At 35.2% G+C, this 21,747-nt stretch overlaps 2 protein-coding genes across 2 annotated transcripts in view; one reads left to right on the forward strand and one right to left on the reverse strand.

The window, feature by feature from the left end:
• The window catches only part of CDC73 (cell division cycle 73), a 93,645-nt gene that overhangs the window by 28,047 nt on the left and 43,851 nt on the right, over nucleotides 1–21,747 (reverse strand). The window contains exon 11 of the mRNA XM_065938316.1: nucleotides 1,881–1,938. Within this exon, the coding sequence (XP_065794388.1) occupies nucleotides 1,881–1,938 (58 nt within the window). The remainder of the gene's footprint in view (nucleotides 1–1,880; nucleotides 1,939–21,747) is intronic.
• On the forward strand, nucleotides 13,311–20,808 carry B3GALT2 (beta-1,3-galactosyltransferase 2). The gene is made up of 2 exons (XM_065936710.1): nucleotides 13,311–13,851; nucleotides 18,248–20,808. Exon 2 carries the CDS (start codon nucleotides 18,372–18,374, stop codon nucleotides 19,638–19,640), a length of 1,269 nt encoding a protein of 422 aa, XP_065792782.1. The 5' UTR covers nucleotides 13,311–13,851; nucleotides 18,248–18,371; the 3' UTR covers nucleotides 19,641–20,808.

Raw genomic sequence — 21,747 nt, forward strand, 5'->3', positions numbered from 1 at the left:
ATTAAAACTTGTAATCTTTGCTTCTGGAATGATAGGTAGGGATTGTGGATCTATGGGGGTCAATTAGTGAAATGAGACCTCACATTGATGGGCATGAGAATATCTGTTATATTATGAGATATTCTCAGAGATTTATTTCAGTCATTTTAATCACCGGTGCACCTTGGCAGAACTGAAAAAGAATGACAGATTAGGAGGGAAAGACCCACAGCTCCCTGCTTCACACGTGACCTTCTCCAAGACTACAAACTAGTTGGGAGGATGCAGCCCCTTCCCTGCCCCTCTATCCAGATTTCACGGCACACGCAAACAAGCTGGTCTACGAGGGTGTCAGCGCCACCCCTACCCCTTTCCTTTGTTTGCCATGTGATTTTGAGAAAATGTGAAATGGAGACAATTATTCATACACAGCAGAGAACAGAGCTAGAATCCTCAGGTGGTGACTTGCTCCTTTTTATACCATTTCTGAATTTCTCATGTGATCTTTAGACTAACCATCCTTCCCATCCAAGGGAAAACAAAGAATTCTGCATCAATCATTCCACTGCCTCTACAATATTCCTCTCTTCCTTCCAGGCTGCATCCCTGGGGTCCATGTCAGCCTGACCATTCCTATTTCCCTGACTTTTTCTTCCTTCCTGTAAGGAGGTCCTTTAGCTCCTTCTTGTTTCTGGCACTGAGCACATGGAAGGCATTCAAATAATATTTAACTGGATTTAACTGCTCTTCCTTGTACTCACATACCAGCTTTTGGCATGGTCCTGCCTACTGAAAAATAGTCCCATAGTTCCGTCATCTGATATAAATTATATCCAGTGTGCTCCAAATTTAACAAAGATTTCAAACCAACCCAATGTCATTAAAAGAAAGAAAGAAAGAAAATACTAGTTGTGTCAAGATCCAGGTGGATCCAAGACACAATCAAAGAGCCTACAACACCATCCCAATATAACCCCTCTTGACATCACGCTTTTTATGTGCTTCCAAAAATCTGAACACTTACAATTACATAATTTTAGAATTAGCCTATGTGTGAACATACTATGAATAAAAAGATATCCAAATCTGCACTACTGACACTAACAAATTGAAAAGGAAGATCAACCAGTCAAATTCTTGACTGTGCCTTTTCAATTAATACCGTTTTCCTAATAGCCACTTTTAATAGCACTGATACTAGACTATGCTAAACACTAAAATAAAATGAACAAATGAACAGTAAATCAAACCCAAAACAGTGAAAATGAATATAGTGTCTGTATCTACATGCATTTATAAAGATCAATCTCTTTAGGTATCAGGAAAAGGAAAGAAAATATTTTTAAAATAACTTCAGGGAACTCCCTGGTGGTCCAGTGGTCTTACTGCTGAGGGCCTGGGTTCAATCCCTGGTCAGGGAACTAACATCCCACAGGCTGTGCAGTGCAACCAAAAAAATCAAAAGATTAAATTAAAAAATAATTTCAATATTAGCCTTGTTTATTAATACATATATTTTTTAAATTATAGAAACTAATATGCTCAATAATACAGATATCTGAAATCCTAAACATCAAAGCTGCTTATCAATCTATTAAAATTACGGTTCTATGTTTCCATAGGAAAAGACAAACATCACATCCACCATACTATCATTGAACTCAAACAAGAAACTGATGAGAGAATGGGTATGTAATAAAGAGCTTTTTAAAACATTTTCCTAAAATCTTAAAAATATTTTCTTAAAAATTTTCTTTAACTCAACTATACCTATTTACTCAAGTAAATATGATATTAGTTTTGAAGTATTTTAAGTAAAATTTAATTCCTTCAAATCGTTACATAGTATCAGAAATGTCAGTCGTGATAATAGAAAAAAGCTAAAACTTTTCTGTTTTTACCTGGCCTTGGTACAGGCTGTGCTGCAGGAGTTTGCGTCTTCCGGGCGGATGCACCTTCCTTCAAAAGAATAAAAATGGATGTGTTAAAATTCCTTTGCACAATTAACACTTTTGTTTAATTACTGCAAAAAAAATTCCATGTCTGTTTCTCCCTCAGTCATGGAACATGCTATGAGTTACCTTTCATGTTTCTGGTTGTGAGTTGGTAACAGAAATCTTTAGTTGAAAATATACTTAAATTGTTACTATTAATTAGTTATTTTAAGTACGTAAGATTTTTCAAATATTCAATGATTTACTTAATTGCTGACAATTTTAATATTCTCAGAAATATCATTACCAGTTTTAAAATCAAGTCAATCTTTTTACCCTTAAAGAATCTCAAAATGAATAAGTGATACATAATCTCACATTAGAAAGATGTAAACAGAGTTACTTTGAGTGCATCTTTAAAAAACACAAATATTTAAAATTAAACATCTTTAAAATATTCAGGGAAAATAATCCATTTACAAACATGAGATTTGTTAAATTTAAGAGTGGTTGAAAATTTCTTAAAAGCTGAATAATAAATCTCAAGTAATTACAAAGCATGTAATATATATAAGGAAACATGCTAAGGACTGAAGTACATCAATTATATACTCAAGAACAGACACCTCTGAAGTGCTTAACAGACTTCAAAAGTTGTCTATCTTTACTGCAATAGTTTCAATCATATTCACACTAAATTTTCTTTAAACATTAAAAATTAATGCTTTTAATTTTATTAATTAAATAATAAATTGTATATTTATTTATTATATATAAATATATACATTTATTATTTTAAAATTTTATTTATAAAAATAATAAAAAATTAAAACATTTTTCTTTATAGAAAGCTACAAGTATAAATTTCAAAACAGCTAGTAATTCATGAAGATTTTATTCTAGCTGTACTTAAGCGAAGAAAATTTGATAAGTATCAGGAAAATTACACAAATCCATAATAAGAAAAATCACTACCACAACCACAGAAACATTTCTAAAGAAATCCTGCTAAACAATGTTCACTTTAATCATATTATATTTTCTTCATAATCTGAGATTTTATCATGGTAAAATGCACAGAGAATGCATTTCACTTGGAATACAATAGGATTCCTGGCATTCAGTTTAAAGGCTTTTTTAAAAAAAGGTTAAAAAAGAGGACTCCCTGGCAATCCTGTGGTTAAGACTCTGCTTCCAATGCAAGGAGCACAGGTTCCACCCCTGGCTGGGGGAACTAAGATTACAGAAGCCTCATGCATACCTTCCCCCTCCAAAAAGCTAAATTAAAAAAAAAAAAAAAAAGCAGCAGAGGCAACTAGCAAAAACTCTTTGGGGGGAAAAAGCCCTTGAGGACAGCGGAACATCCTTTCCCAGTCTTTTCGCTGTCATGCATTTAGTCACATACACTGGTGTGGCTGAGACTGAGTCACTTTGGGTGCTGGCTCCATGAATGTGCTAACTTTGGAAACATTTGTCAAGCTTACTGATGATATGGTCATTATAATACAAGCAAATTATATTCAAGTAAAATTTAAATGTAAAGAAAGTGAGTCACTATTAAGGTAAAGACCATATTCAACATTTAACTTCATTTAATGCACTGAAATTGTCTGATCTATATTTTTCTCTAAGTTCATGCTTACTCATGAACTTTTACTCATCTTTGTAAATCTAGTACCTAGAACACAACAGATGCTCAACAAACGTTGGTCATATTGAACTTAGTTCTAGAATTCTAAAAATCAGAAGCCAAGGGATAATCACTAAATAGAAACTAACCAAAGAGATTTTAGCTTTCTCTCCCATGTTTCTTTATAAGGAGGAATCAACTAGATATTATATAATAACAAGATTAAGTTTTAACTGTATTCCTTTTGAATTCTTACAAGTAAATACTGGGAATTCCCTGGTGCTGAGACAGTAAAGAATCCACCTGCAGTGTGGGAGACCTGGGTTCCATCCCTGGGTTGGGAAGATTCCCTGGAGGAGCGCATGACAACCCACTCCAGTATTCTTGCCTGGAGAACCCCCATGGAGAGGAGCCTGGCAGGCTGCAGTCCGTGGGGTCACAGAGAGTTTGGACACAACTGAGCGACAAAGCACAGCACACACACGTAAACTGGGTCAGTTTAAGTACACAGAAGAGGAAGAAAAATGAAGAAAATGAGTCAGGAAGAACAGTGAGCATGCACATATGCAGGTCTCCTGTCTACATTTGACTAGAAGGCTGGCTAGTCCTGGGCTCAGTCTATTGAGAGTTCTCTGTGTTTTATAAATGGGAGTCAGCTAGTCACAAGCCTATAAGGACTTAAATCTAAAATTTACAGATAATGGTGTCTCGTGACTCATGGAGAAAACCCATCTGCAGAATGATATAAAGAAGTTACCAGCATGCAAGAAGAGACATGGAATACAATATCCCTCATAACACCTATCTAGTTCCAGTGGCCTGTAAGACCTCTTCTCCCACTAATCCTTGGAATCTTCTTGATTCCAAGAGCCACTAAAATCCCTCATCTCATTCTATGCAACCGACACATTTTTTGTCTTACTTACTGGAGCAGAATCTGTTAGCTGCAACCAGGAGAGTTTTATCTAATTTTGTCTTTTCAAATTCACTGAAAATTTTGAGTTGTCAGTCACTATAGTACAACTTTGCTTAATTTTGAATAAGTAAACACAAGTAAGTTCAAACGCACACACATATATAGCCATGCCACTTCAGTAGGCTGTGAGCTCCTTGAAATGAAAACAGGAAAGACCTCTGCTAACCATATGGTTAGTTCACAGCCATTTCAAGGACTCCCTAACCAATACAAGAGCAGCTAAAAGCTCCTGTTACTCTGATCTGCATTATTTTGTATGTCACTACATAAAGGACCTCGAAACCATATAACCTAATTCCAGCACCTCTTAAAGATGGAGAAAGAGATGTAAAATAGCTTTCAAAGGCTACAAAGAGGTCTATCTGGCATATGTTAAGAAACTGAAATAGAAGGAAAACAAAGAATAAAAGAAACAAAATGAAGAAATAATAATTGGCAGTAATATGGAGCAGACTGACAACTCTGTATTTTTAAAGATATTTGGACTGGGGGAAAAATGCTATTCAGCTGGGAGAAGAAAAGTATCAGCACAAAACAATTGAAAGAGCTGATGAGTTGTGCTAACTGGAGAGGAAAACCTGCTTTCTTTCAAAAAGTCAGAATCATTATAATTTCACCAAGACTGGAGGCATTCTGGAAAAGAAGTAACTGGCAAAAAGGGATGGGGGAAACAGTGACAGAATAGTTATCTGCAAAACATAACACAACCAAACAAGGTAACTGTTTACAATCTCCTTGCTTTCTTTTAGCAAGTGAAGAGAAACTAGAATCTTCTGGTATTGGGAGAAAGAATACTGGTATCTGCCGCTTAAACAAGTAGAAAATAACACCATAATACAAAATATTGTAAGAAAAAAATTTGTAACAAGTATCAGTATGAAAAATATACTATATTTAATTCTGAAAAATGCTGTTTATATAAAAATTAATAAGATACTGAAATTTCTTAATGACGAAAACATATGGAGTATATATATACACACAGATTCTAGTTGATAGTCTACCTCTTTGACTACTGTATTTATGAGACAAAAAGTAATGTTTTTAAAAAGTAAATCAATATTAATTGTACACTTGCATGTTTTGTCTTTTTAAAAAGTAACTTATTCCCATGAAATCTGTATTTGATATTCAGAACTCACAAATATTAGGATTTTTTAAGTATCTGAATTTCTTAAGTTCCAGAATGAGTCTTTAAGAAAATCATTTTGGAAAAACTAGGTACAAAAAGGAAACTGGAACCCTGAGCAAATCACAAAGAGGCTGAAAAGCACTAAAGATTTCAGGAGCAAAAAACTTGATACAAATTTTAAGTACAACTTAATTTTTGTTTTTAAGACTAATCATAACCTGGAGAGCATGTATACAATGCTTGCTAACACAGAAAGCAGTTGACACATTTCTAAAATCCAGGACAGTTAACCTACACAGGCACACCTCAGAGATGTTGCTGGTTTGGCTCCACACGACTGCAACAAAGCTAGTATCTCAATAAAGTGTGCCACACAGGTTTTTTTGTTTCCCAGTGCATATAAAAGTTGTCTTCACACTATACTGTAGTCTACACAACTAATCAACTATCTCTGCAAAACTGCAGGATACAAAATCAAATCACAAACATCCACAGCATCTCTATACACTACCAATCAGTAATTTTAAAAGGAAATTAGGAAAACAATTCCATTTGGAATAGCATTTAAAAATCAAATACTCGAGAATAAATTTAATCAAGAAACTAAAAAAAAAAAAAAACCTGTACACCGAAAACTTTAGATTGATGCTGAAAGAAATTAAAGCCATAAACAAATAGAAAGACATCTATGTTCATGGACTGCTAAGACTAATAGCATTCAGATTTCAAAATTACCCAATACAATCTATAGATGCAATGCAATCCCTTTCAAAATCCCAAAGGTGTTTTTGCAGAAAGAAAAACTTATCCTAGAACTGACGTGGAATTTCAAGCAGCCCCAAAGAACCAAACTAATTCTGAAAAAAAACAAAGTTGGAGGACTAAAACTTCCAGATTTTAAAACTTGTAGGTACAGTAATAAAAATACTGTAGCAGGGAAAGAAGGCAGATCCATAGACCAACGGAATAAGATAGCCCAGAAATAAACTTTCACGTACATGGCAAATTGATTTTTGACACAGGAACTAAGACCATGAAATGGGAAAGGATAGTCTTCAACAGAACGGTGCTAGGAAAACTGGATATGCACATGCAAAAGAATGAAGCTGGACCACTATCTTACATCATCTACAAAAACTATTAATAACTCAAAATGGATCAGAAGCCTAAATTTAGGAGATACAACTTTGAAAAAAAATTTAAAAACCTATAGGTAAAAAATCAAAGAGTAAAAGCTTCATGACATTAGATTTGACATCAGTTTCACAGATATGTGAAAGTAGTACTAAAAGGTACAGAAAAAGAGAAGAAAAGCAGATAACTGGACTTAATCAAAATTAAAAGTTTTTATGCATTAAAGGACACTAACAATAGAGAAGTCAATCCAAAGAATGGGAGAAAAGATTTGATAACGATTAATATCCCTGGCATGTGGCTAAAACATTACTCTGGACATGTCTATGAGGATGCATCTGGGTGAGATGAACGTTTGAATCTGTAGACTGAGTAAAGCAGATTGCCCTCCCACTGCAGATGAGCCTCGCCCAACCCACTGGAGAACTGACAACAACGAAGAGGCAGAGAAGAGAATTCCTCTCTGCCTGGCTGCTTCAAGGAAGGACAGTGGAGTTCTCCTGCCTCGGAGGCAGACTGGAGCGCTTACACCATTAGTCCTCCAGCTCTCAGTCCTTCGGACTCAGACAAGAGCGGCGCTAGCCCGTCAGCTTCCCTGGGTCACCAGCCTGCCAACAGCAAATCCTGGAACTTTTCAGTCTTCCTAACCACATATGCCACTTCCTCACAATCAATCTATCTACCCTATTGATTTCTTTTTCTGGAGAATCCAGACAAATACAGCAATAAAAATTTTAGATCAAAAGAGAGTGAGATATAACACAAAACTCTTTAAAGAGGCATTCTATCATATTGGGGAAACGTCAGGTTTTTAAAAATTATTTATCTGGAGATTAAAAAATTACATCCACATGAATGTAGTTCCTTAATCTACAGATAAATAATTTAGATAAAATGCTAATCAGAGCATTGCAACTAGAAACAAACCAAAGTATGTGTATCGACCTCCTTTAACATTGAAGTCCATGATAAACAATTGTTTCTCACTGAGGTTTAATAAAAGCTTTATCTTTCTCACTTAAAGTCAGGAGAATTGTTTTTATAGTGGAAGAGGGACACAGGTAATGTAGAAGGTCCACAGGATCATTTGTGAATCTCATGGGTCCATGGACTAAAAACAAGTACACTAATGTAACTAGAGACAGAGTAAACCAGTGAAAAAACAAACTTGACTTACATGTCTCGAGCTCTAGGTTCTAGCTTAATGTGGCTCTGCTACATTAAGAGCAAACCTTTGAGAAAAATCTCAACCTCTCAGGGTCTTAGTTACCTTGCCTGTAAAATGAGGAAACTAGATTTTTAGATGACCTCAAAGGTCCAATTCTACTCTGAAATTCCATTATTCTAATGTAAGTAATACTTTTTCACTAGGAACAATGCCATTACAGTACAACCTGAAGGGTCCAATTAAATGACTACGTTTGAAGACATAATTCAACAGGGGTTTCTTCAAACCTATACAGCTTATAATTTTGCTCTTTAGCTTATAAATTTGCTCTTCTTTTCTTTCATGTGAATAAATAATACTCTGTTGCCCAGCTCTCTCTATCAAAGGTTATATGTTTGGAATTATATCAATCTGATTGTTTTGGGAATCAAATAATTACAGCTACTGGCCCGTAAGATGTCTCAAACAATTTAGAGGTGCGGACCTATCGCACCTTCGCAACTCTATCAAACTCAACACATCCTCTTTAAGAATATTTTACACTGACCCCTCTAGCCATCTAAAATGAAATGCACAGGTAACATAACTAACCTATATAGGCAAAACTTTTACTGGAAACCAATGTCCTAGCAATAGACTTTGTATTCCACTTATGTTTTAGGTTTGTTTAATAATAAAAATGGTCTAACACAGTGGCCCCAACCTTTTGGCACTAGGGACTGGTTTCACGGAAGACAATTTTTCCACAGACCCGAGGAGGAGGAGTGTTCAGGATGACTCAAGCGCATTGCCTTTGTTGTGCACTTTCTGCTATTATTCCATCAGCTCCACCCCCGACCATCAAGCATTAGCTCCCAGAGACTGGGGACCCCTGGTCTCTCTCTCTCTCTCACACGGACATTCGGAGGTCCTGCAGAACACATGACTAGTCTTTGCTGTTTTCAAAACCTGTCCCGACACACTACATTCCCTGGCAACACGCACTAAACGCCCTTCATTTATATTGTCAGCCAAAAACACCTGCCCTTGTAAACTTCTAGAACGTGTCCTAGGAAAGCAGTAGCAAGCTCAATACCACCCAGCTCTAACCTCCAAGATTATTTTGTGTGTGCCAAAAAAACAATTGAAAGATTCTAGTTGATTTGTGCTGAAAGGAAAGAGCTGTGCTACTGAGAAACCAAAGCATATACAAGCAAAAAGGCATACTTTAATTGCACTGCATATACTGCACTTTTTTTTTTAACAGATTGAAGGCTTATGACAAACCTATGTTGTCAGATCACAGTTACCATTTTCTAATTAAAATATGTACGTTGTTTTTTAGACATAATACTATTCTTGCACAAAATATACTGGGAACATAACTTTTCTATGCACTGGGAAACAAAAAAGTTCCTGTGACTCACTTCAATTCAATACTCACTTACTACAGTAGCCTGGAATTGAATCCCAAATATCTCTGAGGTATGCCTTTATCGTTACAATACTTTCCAAATTACTGCTGATTTTAGATGCTTACTTTTTCTCTTAGAATCATTAATAGTTTGTGTGAATTAAAATAGACAAATGTCAAAGAGACATTTAAACCTAGCTCCGCTTTCAAGTCAATAGAAATTCTTAAACATATGAGTGAAAACTGAAGGCAAAATAGTAAGGCAGGCAAACACTGACACTTGTGGTCATTCTGAGATTGCTAATTCGCAATCAGCTAATTCCTGCTCTGTGAGTTCAAAGAAAAGTAAAACTGGTTTGTAAAACATCAATAAGGGTCAAAGGAAAATACGAAATTCTTAATAAACACATCCAGTTCTTTTCAAAAAGGAAAACTACTAATAGTAAATAGGCAAAAATATGTCATCTGTCCAAATCTTTTTATGTAATGAAAAAGATGTCATTTGATTTTAAGTCAAAGCAGTCTCTAGATAAACTCCAAGTAAACATTGCCATGCAAAACTGCTGATTATCTCAATAAAACTGAAGGTGTTACCTAACTAATGTGGTATAAATGGAATTTTTCAGTGTATTACGTTGGAAATTACATCTGCTCCAAAACATTAAGAGTTTTCTCCAGCAGTGTAAAAAGATAGCTAGTTTTTCAGGTGAAATAAATGGCTTGCATTCAGGGGCCTACTAGCCAGACCAAAGCATAAACAGGAATGGAGACCAATGAAGGGAAAATTGATTCATGTCTCCCAAGGCTGTTTGCTCATCACCCACCCTGGTTGAAGTGCTATCTCCACATTCCTTTCTCCAGCATTCTTTTTACCAAGGTCATTTAGTTGAATTTATATAGATACATAATATAATTCATGAAATCATTTACCTGTCCTATTACATACTGAACAAATCTATACCTGATTGATCATGTAATAATCACTCAAAAACTATTAACAACATGAATAAAAAAATTATTATTTCTGTACCCATTTAAGACTTAAAAGAGTTAGGAGGCACAGCAAATTCTGTCTTTAAATTCTGACTCCTTAAGGGATATTCTAGACATGCACAGGAATACCCTAATATGAACCTGGATAATTCTGGCCATGATGCATATAGTAATATTCACCAATTTTCCCACCCGGGATGTGCTATAAAATTAAAAAGCAGACAAAAACTACAAGACATTTATAACTATAAAACTTAACAAAATAGCTGCCAGTTTGCTGAGTCTGATAAAGAAATCTGTCACATTTAGTGAGAAAGTTTAACCATAGAATTCAGATGTTAAAAGAAACTAGACTGAAGGAAGAGCTTCTACAAGCTTGCCTGTCATAAGATTTTTACAGCTTTTCTTGGCTGGAAACATGCAGGTTGCTAGAAAAATCACTGAAGGAACTTTTATCTCATGTCTGCTGTTTTTCTGTAAAGTTCCTAAGCTAGCTTAACTTAAACGTAAGAAACAGAATGCAGCTGCACCTGAAAGTTTAAAGTAAGCTCTGATTTGGCACACAGGTATCCTCTCACGAGCTTTCAGAAGTCTCCTCTGCCATATGAACACTTGCTCAGTTGAGACAATAGTCTACTGGGATTTCAAGGGCTCCACCCAACTGCAGGGACCACTAACCAGCAGGTTATCTAAGGAGTTAATAGTCAAGATCCATAAGAAATTCAGTGGGGCAATCAAAAAAACAGCCAAAATAACTCTTTTATCCTTCCTGGAGGAAGGGCAGGGGATGCATCTAAACCATCTTTGTATCTTTAACATTTATTAAGGTGTGCCTAATTGCAAATGCTGGCACACAGTAGTTGATCAGATACATAGCTACTGATCGAGTAAATAAACCAAAAACACAAACATCTGAACATTTAAAACCCTATGAATGATCTCTTGGTATGCTGTGATGGTGTGCTCCGTCACGTCTGACTCTCTGAGACCCCATGGGCTGCAGTCCATCAGGTTCCTCTGTCCATGGGATTTCCCGGGCAAAAATACTGGAGTGAGTTGCCATTTCCTTCTCCAGGGGATCTTTCCAACCCAGGGATTGAACCCACATCTCCTGAGTGAACAGGCAGATTATTTACCACTGAGCCACCAGGGAAGCCCCATGCTGTGCTAGTAACAGGGAAAAATTCCCCCAGTTCTCCAGCAGGGCCATGCAGCATAATGGTTGAGAACAACTTATATTTGCTGTAATTCCCAGCTGGACTCTTTCTTATCACTAATCATCTGATATTTGGGATAATTGTTTTATAACTCTAAACTCCAGTTCTTCATCTTTAAAATGGGTATTACAATAATAAAACCTTATCAGAAAAAGTCATTTATATAACAGCTCAAGCAGGCTCGGCACACAACATGAATTGAGTCATTGCTGCTACTAGTACAGTCAAATCTTACGTCAGGAATTACTGATAAATAGAGATCTAGTAAGATCTACTTATACTTTTATAAAATAAGTCATTTTAAGCAGGCACTTAACCATCACTCTGCCACCTAAGTTTAATTAAAAACAAAGAGTAGCGAACATGTAATATGTGTGGACTTAGGGACTAAATGCCAAGAAATCTGGGTTTTAGTTCTATACTTCACACTTTACCAGGAAAAGCCAAAGCTCCAGGCCTTAGGTTTCCCATCTGTAAAATTCTTAATGTTCTGACTAACATTTCCAGGAAAATCACATACACCCCTTAAAAAAAAAAAAAGTCTTAGGATTCCTAAAATTACAAAACACAATTCATCATTTACACTGAAAAATAAAATGAAAACAAAAAATTAAAAATATTAGAGAAAACATAAATCTATATTTGAAACAACATACATTAGTAGGGAAAATAGGTGGGACCAAAAATATATGACCACAAATATATGGCTTAAGTTTCAAAATGGTAAATTTCTATGAGTTAATGTCCCTAAAATCTGAGGAAAACCTAATAATTCAAGCTATTTTAATAAAAAACAATGCCCCCAGTACTTGAAGAAAAAAAGCAGCAAGGTGCCCAACAGACTAGTCATACAAAGAAATATTTCAGAGTGAGTATCTAGTGTTTATGGAAAACTTTGCTTGATGGCAAGTTACTAAACCATCCTGAAATATTAGGACAAATAAATATGATTAGTAAGATCTCACTACCCACCCAAGATTCTGTGCAACTATGCTTTATCTATTACATTATTTTGTTGAATTCCACAAAACAAGTAATTTTAAAGAAAAAGAAAAACTAAATGATGACATTACAAAGTGATTAAAAATAAACTTTTGCTGCCTTCAAGAACACTAGAAACTGCACATAAAAAAAGTGGCTGTATCCAATCATGTGTCAGTAAAACAATTCATGGCAGCTGATTTATATAAACTCCAGAAAATAATGGGGGGATGTCTAAGTTACTCATTAAAAATGGTCTATGAGTTGTAACTAAATATTAGTAAAACTAAAGTTAAAACAATTTGAGGAAAAAAAAAACCCTCAAGGGAAGGAGTGCAATGAAAGGGTTAAATTACACCAAGTTACATACTAACGCTATATGGCTCATGCCCGGTAAAATCATGCAGGTAACATGAAAACCAACATCTTAACATTGAAAACATTCAGAAAATCTGTGCTTGAATGTAAAGTTTAAAAAAAAAAAAAGAGGGGGGAATAAGCTGAAAAAAATAAAATAACCATTCATTTCATAATCCTTCCATTTTTGTATTATTCACTTATCACTACTCTTACATTGACTATAATAATTTAACACAAAGAAGCAAAATCTCTAAGCTTCTCCCTACCTTGGGTTTTTAATCAAAATGAATGCAAACAATCACGTGGGATTCAGCCAAGCAATGACGTTAAATTCTGCTCTGTCAGAGAGAGCATCTGTCAAGCCCACATTTAAACTGCTGCCTGCCTGTGCAGCAGCTGAGGAACCGTGGATTTCATATTACAGACTAAAACCCCAGTGAAACTGCTCAAAATCCTTCCTGCAGCTGCCAGGCAACGACGAGAGAGAGTTAAATCCTGCTCTTTTCCAATACAATCGGAGCACTCCATTCTAGCTCTGGCTGCTTTACGTTGCAGCTCAGGGTTCTTACTAGAAATATGGATACTGAGAAGAGAATAGAGTACTGCATTGTCCGGCCAGGAAGACAGCAGATGTAAAAAGCTTCAATGCATCAACTGTTGGGAAGAGTCGACAGTGCTCCAAACAGAACGAACCACCACAGCTCTTTTGTTTAAAGAAAGAGAAAATGAAAGAAAGGAAAAACCTCAGAAGATTAGGACCCATATGAACAAGGAAGGGAACGGGAAGACAAGCAGACAGATGGACACTTTGGACCCTGTGAAAAGCAATCGCAGGAGGCAGACTGTTGGGGGAGGTGTGCGTGTTTGATAGCATCTTTTCGCTGGAGCGATGGCGTGCCAAAAGTATCTTCAGTGGGCATAATCCTCGCCACATAAATGGCCTGACCAAGGAAGGTATGTCGATATCTTGTGTGTGATACTCATTTAAATGTCTGTTACCTTTTTATAGCCCAGGAGGAACTAATCTCTAATAAACAAGTTCATACATTTCACTGTCCTTGAAACTATGAGAGGGTTTCTAAATATATGATTTTAAAATTTGTCACTGTTTAGAAGACAAGCTGTCACTGCTTTATTCAAGTAAATATGTAGCTTGCAGTAATTATGGATTACAGAAAAGGCAAATAGTAACAAGATGTGCTTAAAGGCTTCTCTGAAAAATGAAACTTAAAAAAAAAAAATCTGAAACCCGCTAAAGAAAACACAGCAATCCTCTATCAAATTAGGTCAAGTTGAATCCTTATCCAGTAAATTAAAGGGCTCTCCTTAAAATGGCTATCAAAGGAGTCAATGCAGTAAAATTACACTAAATGGTATAAAAAAATGATCCTAATATTAAGAGCTTTTTCAGTCCTTTTACAGCAAAATCTTAATATAGAGCAGGTTTTAGTAACAAAATCTTCCCTCCTATGTCCATCTCCCTAAATAAAAATAACAAGCACAACCTCTGAAGACTATCAACAAATTTTAAGTACCACTGAACTGTAAGATACTAAAAGGAAAGCATTTGTACAGGATCACAGAAGGCAGTGTGTGTTTATGCACAGCACACTACCACAGGAGATTTACATGTCCACGAATACAACTTCAAACAAAGAAATATAAATACTTGCTAATATTACTAACAGCAAGTCTTTACTTTAGGCAACAGACTGGTTCTAAATGATCAAAATATAAGATTGGTTTTGGTGATCATTTTTAAAGTGAAACTCAAAAACATAATATGAAAATACTCTGATATAAAAATATCCATGTAACAGCAATACAAGGTCAAAAAATTAAACTTAAATGTAGCCACTGTGCCAGGCTATATAAATATGTAACAGTGAACTATTCGCACAGTATGTGTGTGCAGGGCAAAAATGAATCTAATAAACTATTTTAGTAACAATCCCAGAATAGCAGCTCATGGCTCAGGAACTCATGTATTTCTAAAAATTTTTACAGGTCCTCAAAGATTCCGATTTTTGCTCAACTTCATAGCACAACTCATTATTTAATCATCACAAAAGGCAAACATTTTAAAGACATATGTAAGCATTTTATTCTAAAATTAAGATTAAACAAGTCTATCAGGCCTATTATTATTACAGTTCAACACCAACTCTCACTCACAGCATTTAGTCCATTAAAGAATGAAATCAGACGGTATTAAACAAACAAAAAACCTCAAGTCTCTTTTAGAGCCTTTATCTCTCAATGTTAAAGTCACCAATTAAACATTTTTATTAGCTATCTATCTCAAAATAGGAGTGCAGAGTTTTTTACTCAGGCACCCCTAAACTCTAGAACTGTTCCAACGGACTAAAAATATCAACACTTTTAAAAGCCAGATAATAAAAACAAAGCATGAGTGTGTGTGTGAGACAAAAAGGTAACATTTTACAGTAACATCCTCTCCATGAGCGTCAACCCATAAGATGTAAATACACATGAATAACTTGACAATATTATCATAAAAACCCATAAAAGATAAATCAAAGCTACTGCTACTGTGAAAATGTAAAAGTGCAAAGACTATTTAGAATATCAAAATATTTCAACTTTCTAGTTTTATTACCACTTCTTAAGAATTAATGTACAACAGGCAGTAAGTGGAAAAGAATTTTATCATCTAATAGGAGGAGGAATTGTTACTTTAACTGTACTTTCTAACAAAACAATTATGATAAATACCTGAAAAACTTTTAATAAAGAAATTTTAAAGGCTAGACATATGTACTACATTTACCAATGGGAGAGTTGTGAAACGGGTTATATACAGATTTCAAGTTTGAGCAGCTTAATATTTACAAACATACAAATATAATGAATTTAAATTAAGATGCATCTCCATTACATACTGCTATAAAATCACACAGGACCATAAACTATGGGTACCATGCCAGATTACAATATATAATAATTGGCTCTTTTCTGTAACACTGAAGTACTTTAGAAACATCACTTCAGGCATACTGCCATAAAAATACAATTTACTAATATATTTACCTGCATTCATTTTTTAGTTCTTTATTCATTCAAATATCTGACCTTCTATTTATTGCTTCTTAAACCATCAAATTTACACTCTTGAAAGATCTACATGATTAGACTTCAACCAGATTTCAAGCATTCTATGTCAACAGAAAGATGATAGATTTAATTTAGTTTTGGAATGTTTAAAATAGATTATCAAATAAATATTAAAAGCAAGCTTTGTTTCTTTTAAATTTACACACATAACCCTCGTAGCTACTGGCCTCTATGGGGTGGAGGAAGAATTATTACTATTTATCTAATATTTCATTTGAAAATAAAAGCTTAGTTTTCTCATCTCAACAGAATGACCAACTATAAAAAAAAAAAGTGAGTTTCTAAACTAGAACACTCAGCGCTATTATTTTCAGCTGAGTTCACAACAGAACTGTTTTACTGGTACAGGGAAGTCTTGGTCTTCATCAGAGTAATGTGAAATTAAAGTTCAAGTGAATAAATTCTAATAAATAACTAGATTCTATGTTTTTAAAACCTGAAAAATTAAAAAGAAAAAAAAAAGCACTGCTCCTATCTCACAAGATGATTAAATAATTTCTTATATCCGAGAAAAATGATAACTTCTAAAAGTACATTCATATACTAGAAATTATCAAAAGCTGGTGCCTATACTATTATACTTTAGAAGTCCGTTCAAATTCCCACCTACTTGCTCCTCCTAGTGGCTGTTACTAGAATACTTTCATTCATACATGTGTCTAATACTTTCAACCAATATTTTCTAAATACTTCATTTTATATAAGTGAATGTTATTCTAGTTATTCAATTTTATGAGGACTTCCATGTAAATGCCATTATTTCCCCCAAGTAATTAAATTTCATATCGAAGTATATTTGGTATAACCATAAACTTCTTAGTATCACAAGCTAAATAAACACATTCACACACATATATATAAAATTTCTAATAAATGCTCTTACAATAAATTTTTAATTGACCAGTTTTCTCTTCCTTATATAATTTTCACAATAAAACGTTGAAAAAGTTAAAATTAAACATTAGTCCCCTTTTCAAAAAGTTTTTATTCTCTTTTAATAGAATTCAAGCTATAGCTCCTCACCTATCCTCTACCCCCACACCTTGATCCAGAAAAACCAAGAACTGAAAAAACATGAACAAATCTGTGCTATGCACTGAAAAACTTCTTCAAAGACCAGTTCTTAATACATGGCATCATGAACCTCCCATATTGTCAGCTCATAATTTTTGTCTTCTAAATGTAGGGCTCTAAGTGTCAAGCAAGTCTAAGTGTCAGTGAAGTCCTACAAATGTAATAAATTCACCACATGCAAATTTAGAACACAGCATAACTCAAAAATCTTTTAAAATGCATTCTGTGAAATTTAAAATTTTAAACAACTGAGGATATAATAGTACCTAATGTCTATATTTTGAAAAACTCAGAAGACTATTCAAAGCAGTCCTTTGCTAATTCTAACATGGAGATTCAACTGAAGTACGTGATAGTACTGTGAAGGCCACAGATAGATAATTAGTTGCTATATTTTAAAAATCAATCTTATGTTTAAGTAAAGACAATGATCTGAATCTCACATTTGAAGTGGAAGGTTAAAATGAGAAAAGGGTATTTGCAAATGTTCATCATTTATTACTGTCTTGCAATCTTGCGCTGAAGTTACTGAACCCTGAAAATTAATTTTGACAGGTGCATCTTCTCATTGACTTTCTCCACACAGGAGGGGCCAATGGAAACATGCCAAGCAGTGTACTGTGACTAACAGAACTCTGCCATAATCAACCTTGCACCGTCTGTCCCACAACTGATACATGACCATTTTACAAAAAAGGCCGCTGACTGTGCACCATACCACCAATGGTATGTCAAATCAATTTTAATTAATGCCAATACATGTTCCATCTGCTCTCAGGCCTCTTTACACGGCCTCTCCCAGGAATCCAGCAGCGTTTCTCTCCTCCATGCACACAACTTTCAGTCTTAACTTTAGTCAAAAGAACAAATGACCAGAGCTACTGAGATGATGAAACAAGTGGAAGAAAAATCCATCACCTCTCTTAAAAGTGCTCACTGCGCTCCAAAGTTGTATTTTTTAAAAAATTAATCCTGTTCTCAGGACATTAGGTTGCCAAGGGAAGACAAATTGTAAACTTTGTTCCTGGGCGATCATATTTTCACAGCTTAAAAATTCCCATCTGCCCTAATTTTATTAGTCTCTTTAAAGCAGTTCTGTGGTATTTAGCATTTTGTAAACTTTTATGATTCCTCTTTACAGAATGACTGCGAGGGAGACGACGTGACCGAATTAGAAAATGACTACCAAAGAAGAGTATTGATTCAGGAGAAGGACACGTTCCCCAGCCGCCAGTGTCTCTCATCCATTACTGGATATTTACAACATGCTTCAGTGGAGGAGGAGACACTGCTGCTTTGCAAAGATGAGCTGGAATGCCAAGAGGTCCCTGTTTCGGACCCATCTTATTGGTGTACTTTCTCTCGTGTTTCTTTTTGCTATGTTTCTGTTTTTCAATCATCATGACTGGCTGCCGGGCAGAGCTGGATTCAAAGAAAACCCTGTGACGTACACTTTCCGTGGGTTTCGTTCTACAAAAAGTGAGACAAATCACAGTTCTCTTCGGAACATTTGGAAAGAAACTGTCCCTCAGACCCTGAGGCCTCAAACAGCAACTGACCCCAACAACACGGATCTGTCAGTGCAAGGAGTTACAGGGCTGGAGAACACGCTTGGTGCCAACGGAAGCATTTACAATGAGAAAGGTACTGGACACCCAAATGGTTACCATTTCAAATACATCATCAATGAACCTGAAAAGTGCCAGGAGAAAAGCCCCTTTTTAATACTACTTATCGCTGCGGAACCTGGACAAACAGAAGCCAGACGAGCTATTCGGCAAACATGGGGCAATGAGAGTCTAGCACCTGGTATTCAAATCACAAGGATTTTTCTTTTAGGCGTAAGTATTAAATCAAGTGGCTACCTTCAACGTGCAATATTGGAAGAAAGCAGACAGTACCACGACATTATCCAACAGGAATACTTAGACACATACTATAATCTGACCATTAAAACACTCATGGGCATGAACTGGGTTGCAACATACTGTCCGCGGATTCCTTATGTAATGAAAACTGACAGTGACATGTTTGTCAATACCGAGTATTTAATACATAAGTTATTGAAGCCAGACCTGCCTCCTAGACATAACTATTTTACTGGTTACCTAATGAGGGGATATGCACCCAATCGAAACAAAGACAGCAAGTGGTACATGCCACCAGACCTCTACCCTAGTGAACGCTATCCTGTCTTCTGTTCCGGGACTGGCTATGTTTTCTCTGGAGATCTGGCAGAGAAGGTGTTTAAAGCTTCTTTAAGCATCCGCCGCTTGCACTTGGAAGACGTGTATGTGGGGATCTGTCTCGCCAAGCTGAGAATCGATCCTGTGCCCCCTCCCAATGAGTTTGTGTTCAATCACTGGCGAGTTTCTTACTCAAGCTGTAAATACAGCCACCTAATTACCTCTCATCAGTTCCAGCCTAGTGAACTGATAAAATACTGGAACCATTTACAACAAAATAAGCACAACGCTTGTGCCAACGCAGCAAAAGAAAAGGCAGGCAGGTATCGCCACCGTAAACTACATTAGAAAAGACTTTCCCCCCCTCCAAAACGTGCAGCCTGTAAAATACTGCTCAACGCATGTGTAGCTAACATGATTGTGATTACATCCACAGGAGCAAGTTTTAGTTAGAACCCATCACATAAAGGAATCCAAAAACATTGTTTTTAATTTCTGAAGAAGGTAATTCTTAAAAATACATTATATAACAAAAAAGTATCCCAAAACAACCTATTAAAAAATCTACTTAAAAAATCCACATAGGGGGATTCTGTGTATTAACATGCAATAACAGGCATGCATACATCAATGGTTCGAATCTTACGTTAGGGGCCAAGAGGATGTATCTGCATGTTTTCCACGTAAATTTTAATTTAAGAAAATGGAGATGGTCAAAAGACTCTTCATTTTAGATTTAGTTTTCCATTTCAATATATGTAAATAAAACATTACTGTCAATTTTAAGCAAACTTTATAAAGGACAAATTTTCTGACCTCTTCTAGAGTTCTAAAAACCATATTCCATGTAATAAGATTTAGTTGCGGTATTCCATAAACATAGTTATAAAGTTCAGAGGTTTCAGCAATGAAGTTCTCATCTAAGTATTCACTTTTTAAAAACAACTGAGATGTTCATTTTCTTTTATCAGTATTCACATTTATTGGGGGAAATTATTTTGACATGACGTGATAAAATGTGAAAAATTAATGTGTCTCAGGCTCAAGTTTTTATAAAAAAAAAAAAAAAAAAAATTAAATGTTCAAAACAGAAAGTTTGTTTCCTCGTTGGTGTTCAGGGCCAAGCTAGTACTTCACTGATTTCCTCAATCAGCCAGTTACTGCATTCTCAAGGAGCATCACCACTTAACTTCAAGCATATCTGAAAAAAATCTATCATTCTCCTCTAACTGAAGCATCCGTGATTACTTATAGGCACAAACAGAATGCACTGTTGAAAACAGATAAAGGATAAAGGGTGTAGCAGCAGTTTCATTCAATACATTTTAAGATGCATGTCTGCCAAACCACAACATATGGGAAGTTTATTTCCTGACAGCAGGTGTACACATGCCGATACTTCATCATTTTATGGCACCTACTTCGTTCTCTGAGTGCCAAGTTTACAAACCTGCAGTTTTTAATTTGGTGGGTGACAAATATCCTGTTCCACTGATTAAAAACTTTCGGGGAGGGATGGGGGAAAAACTACAAATGTTTGATGAAACACTTGATTCTAGGATGAACAATGTATACAATGCACTTTTACCAAGTTTTTAATAAAAAGGGTAAACAAAAAACCTTCACTGAGTGTTATGGTCCAAATATTTCACAGAAATTTTGTTGGCTCCATTACAAATTTTAAAATCAAGAAATACTAACCCATTAATTTTAAAACAGTGCTTTCATTTCACACCAGTATATAAATCTATCAATCTTGATTCAGTAAGGATGTTACTTATGCTAATTCTAATGTCAATCATTTTTATCCTTGATTCTATTCTGAAGAGTTATCCACTGAAACATCTATTAAAGTTCAAAATCACAGAGAATGTTTCAGTACTTATAATTTAATGTGTTTAATTCTACTGATACTCGGCTTATCTCCCATTTTTAATTCAGTCATCTAAACGTTCTGTTCTACACAGAATAATTCTGAATGCTGAGCTACATTACCCCAGCTCTTGGTAAGGTCTGTTTTTCACATACTTTATTCTGTATGGTCATAAAAAGACTAAAATTATTAAGTACCAAAATTACTAGACAAAGGTCACATATAGGAGGATAATACCAAATGAGTGTGATGAAAAGTAAAAGGAACCCTTCCCTCAGTATAGAGAATTCTATGAATACTTCAGAAGTTTTCTTTTTTTAAAAGTGTACGTGCACATGTGTGCATGCACAGGTATACACACTCAGAAACAGAATCCAAACACTATTTGTACAAATTATTACTACAGTGCAGTATCTTTAAAAGATAGTATTTTCCTACCAGAAAAATTCAAGTTTAAAAAGATAACTAATGAAAAATAGAATTCTTAACAGACAATTCAATTCCTATCTCAGGTGTCAATTTAAAATCATTTCTATATACCTAATAACACCGTATTGAAAACTTATGGGAATCTAATGACCC

This window comes from Muntiacus reevesi, chromosome 5 (genome assembly GCF_963930625.1).
Source record: "Muntiacus reevesi chromosome 5, mMunRee1.1, whole genome shotgun sequence".
Classification (NCBI taxonomy): domain Eukaryota; kingdom Metazoa; phylum Chordata; class Mammalia; order Artiodactyla; family Cervidae; genus Muntiacus; species Muntiacus reevesi.

Excerpts from the sequence above, each read along its gene's own strand:
- B3GALT2 (XM_065936710.1), top strand. The coding sequence starts at position 18,372 with ATGCTTCAGTGGAGGAGGAGACACTGCTGCTTTGCAAAGATGAGCTGG.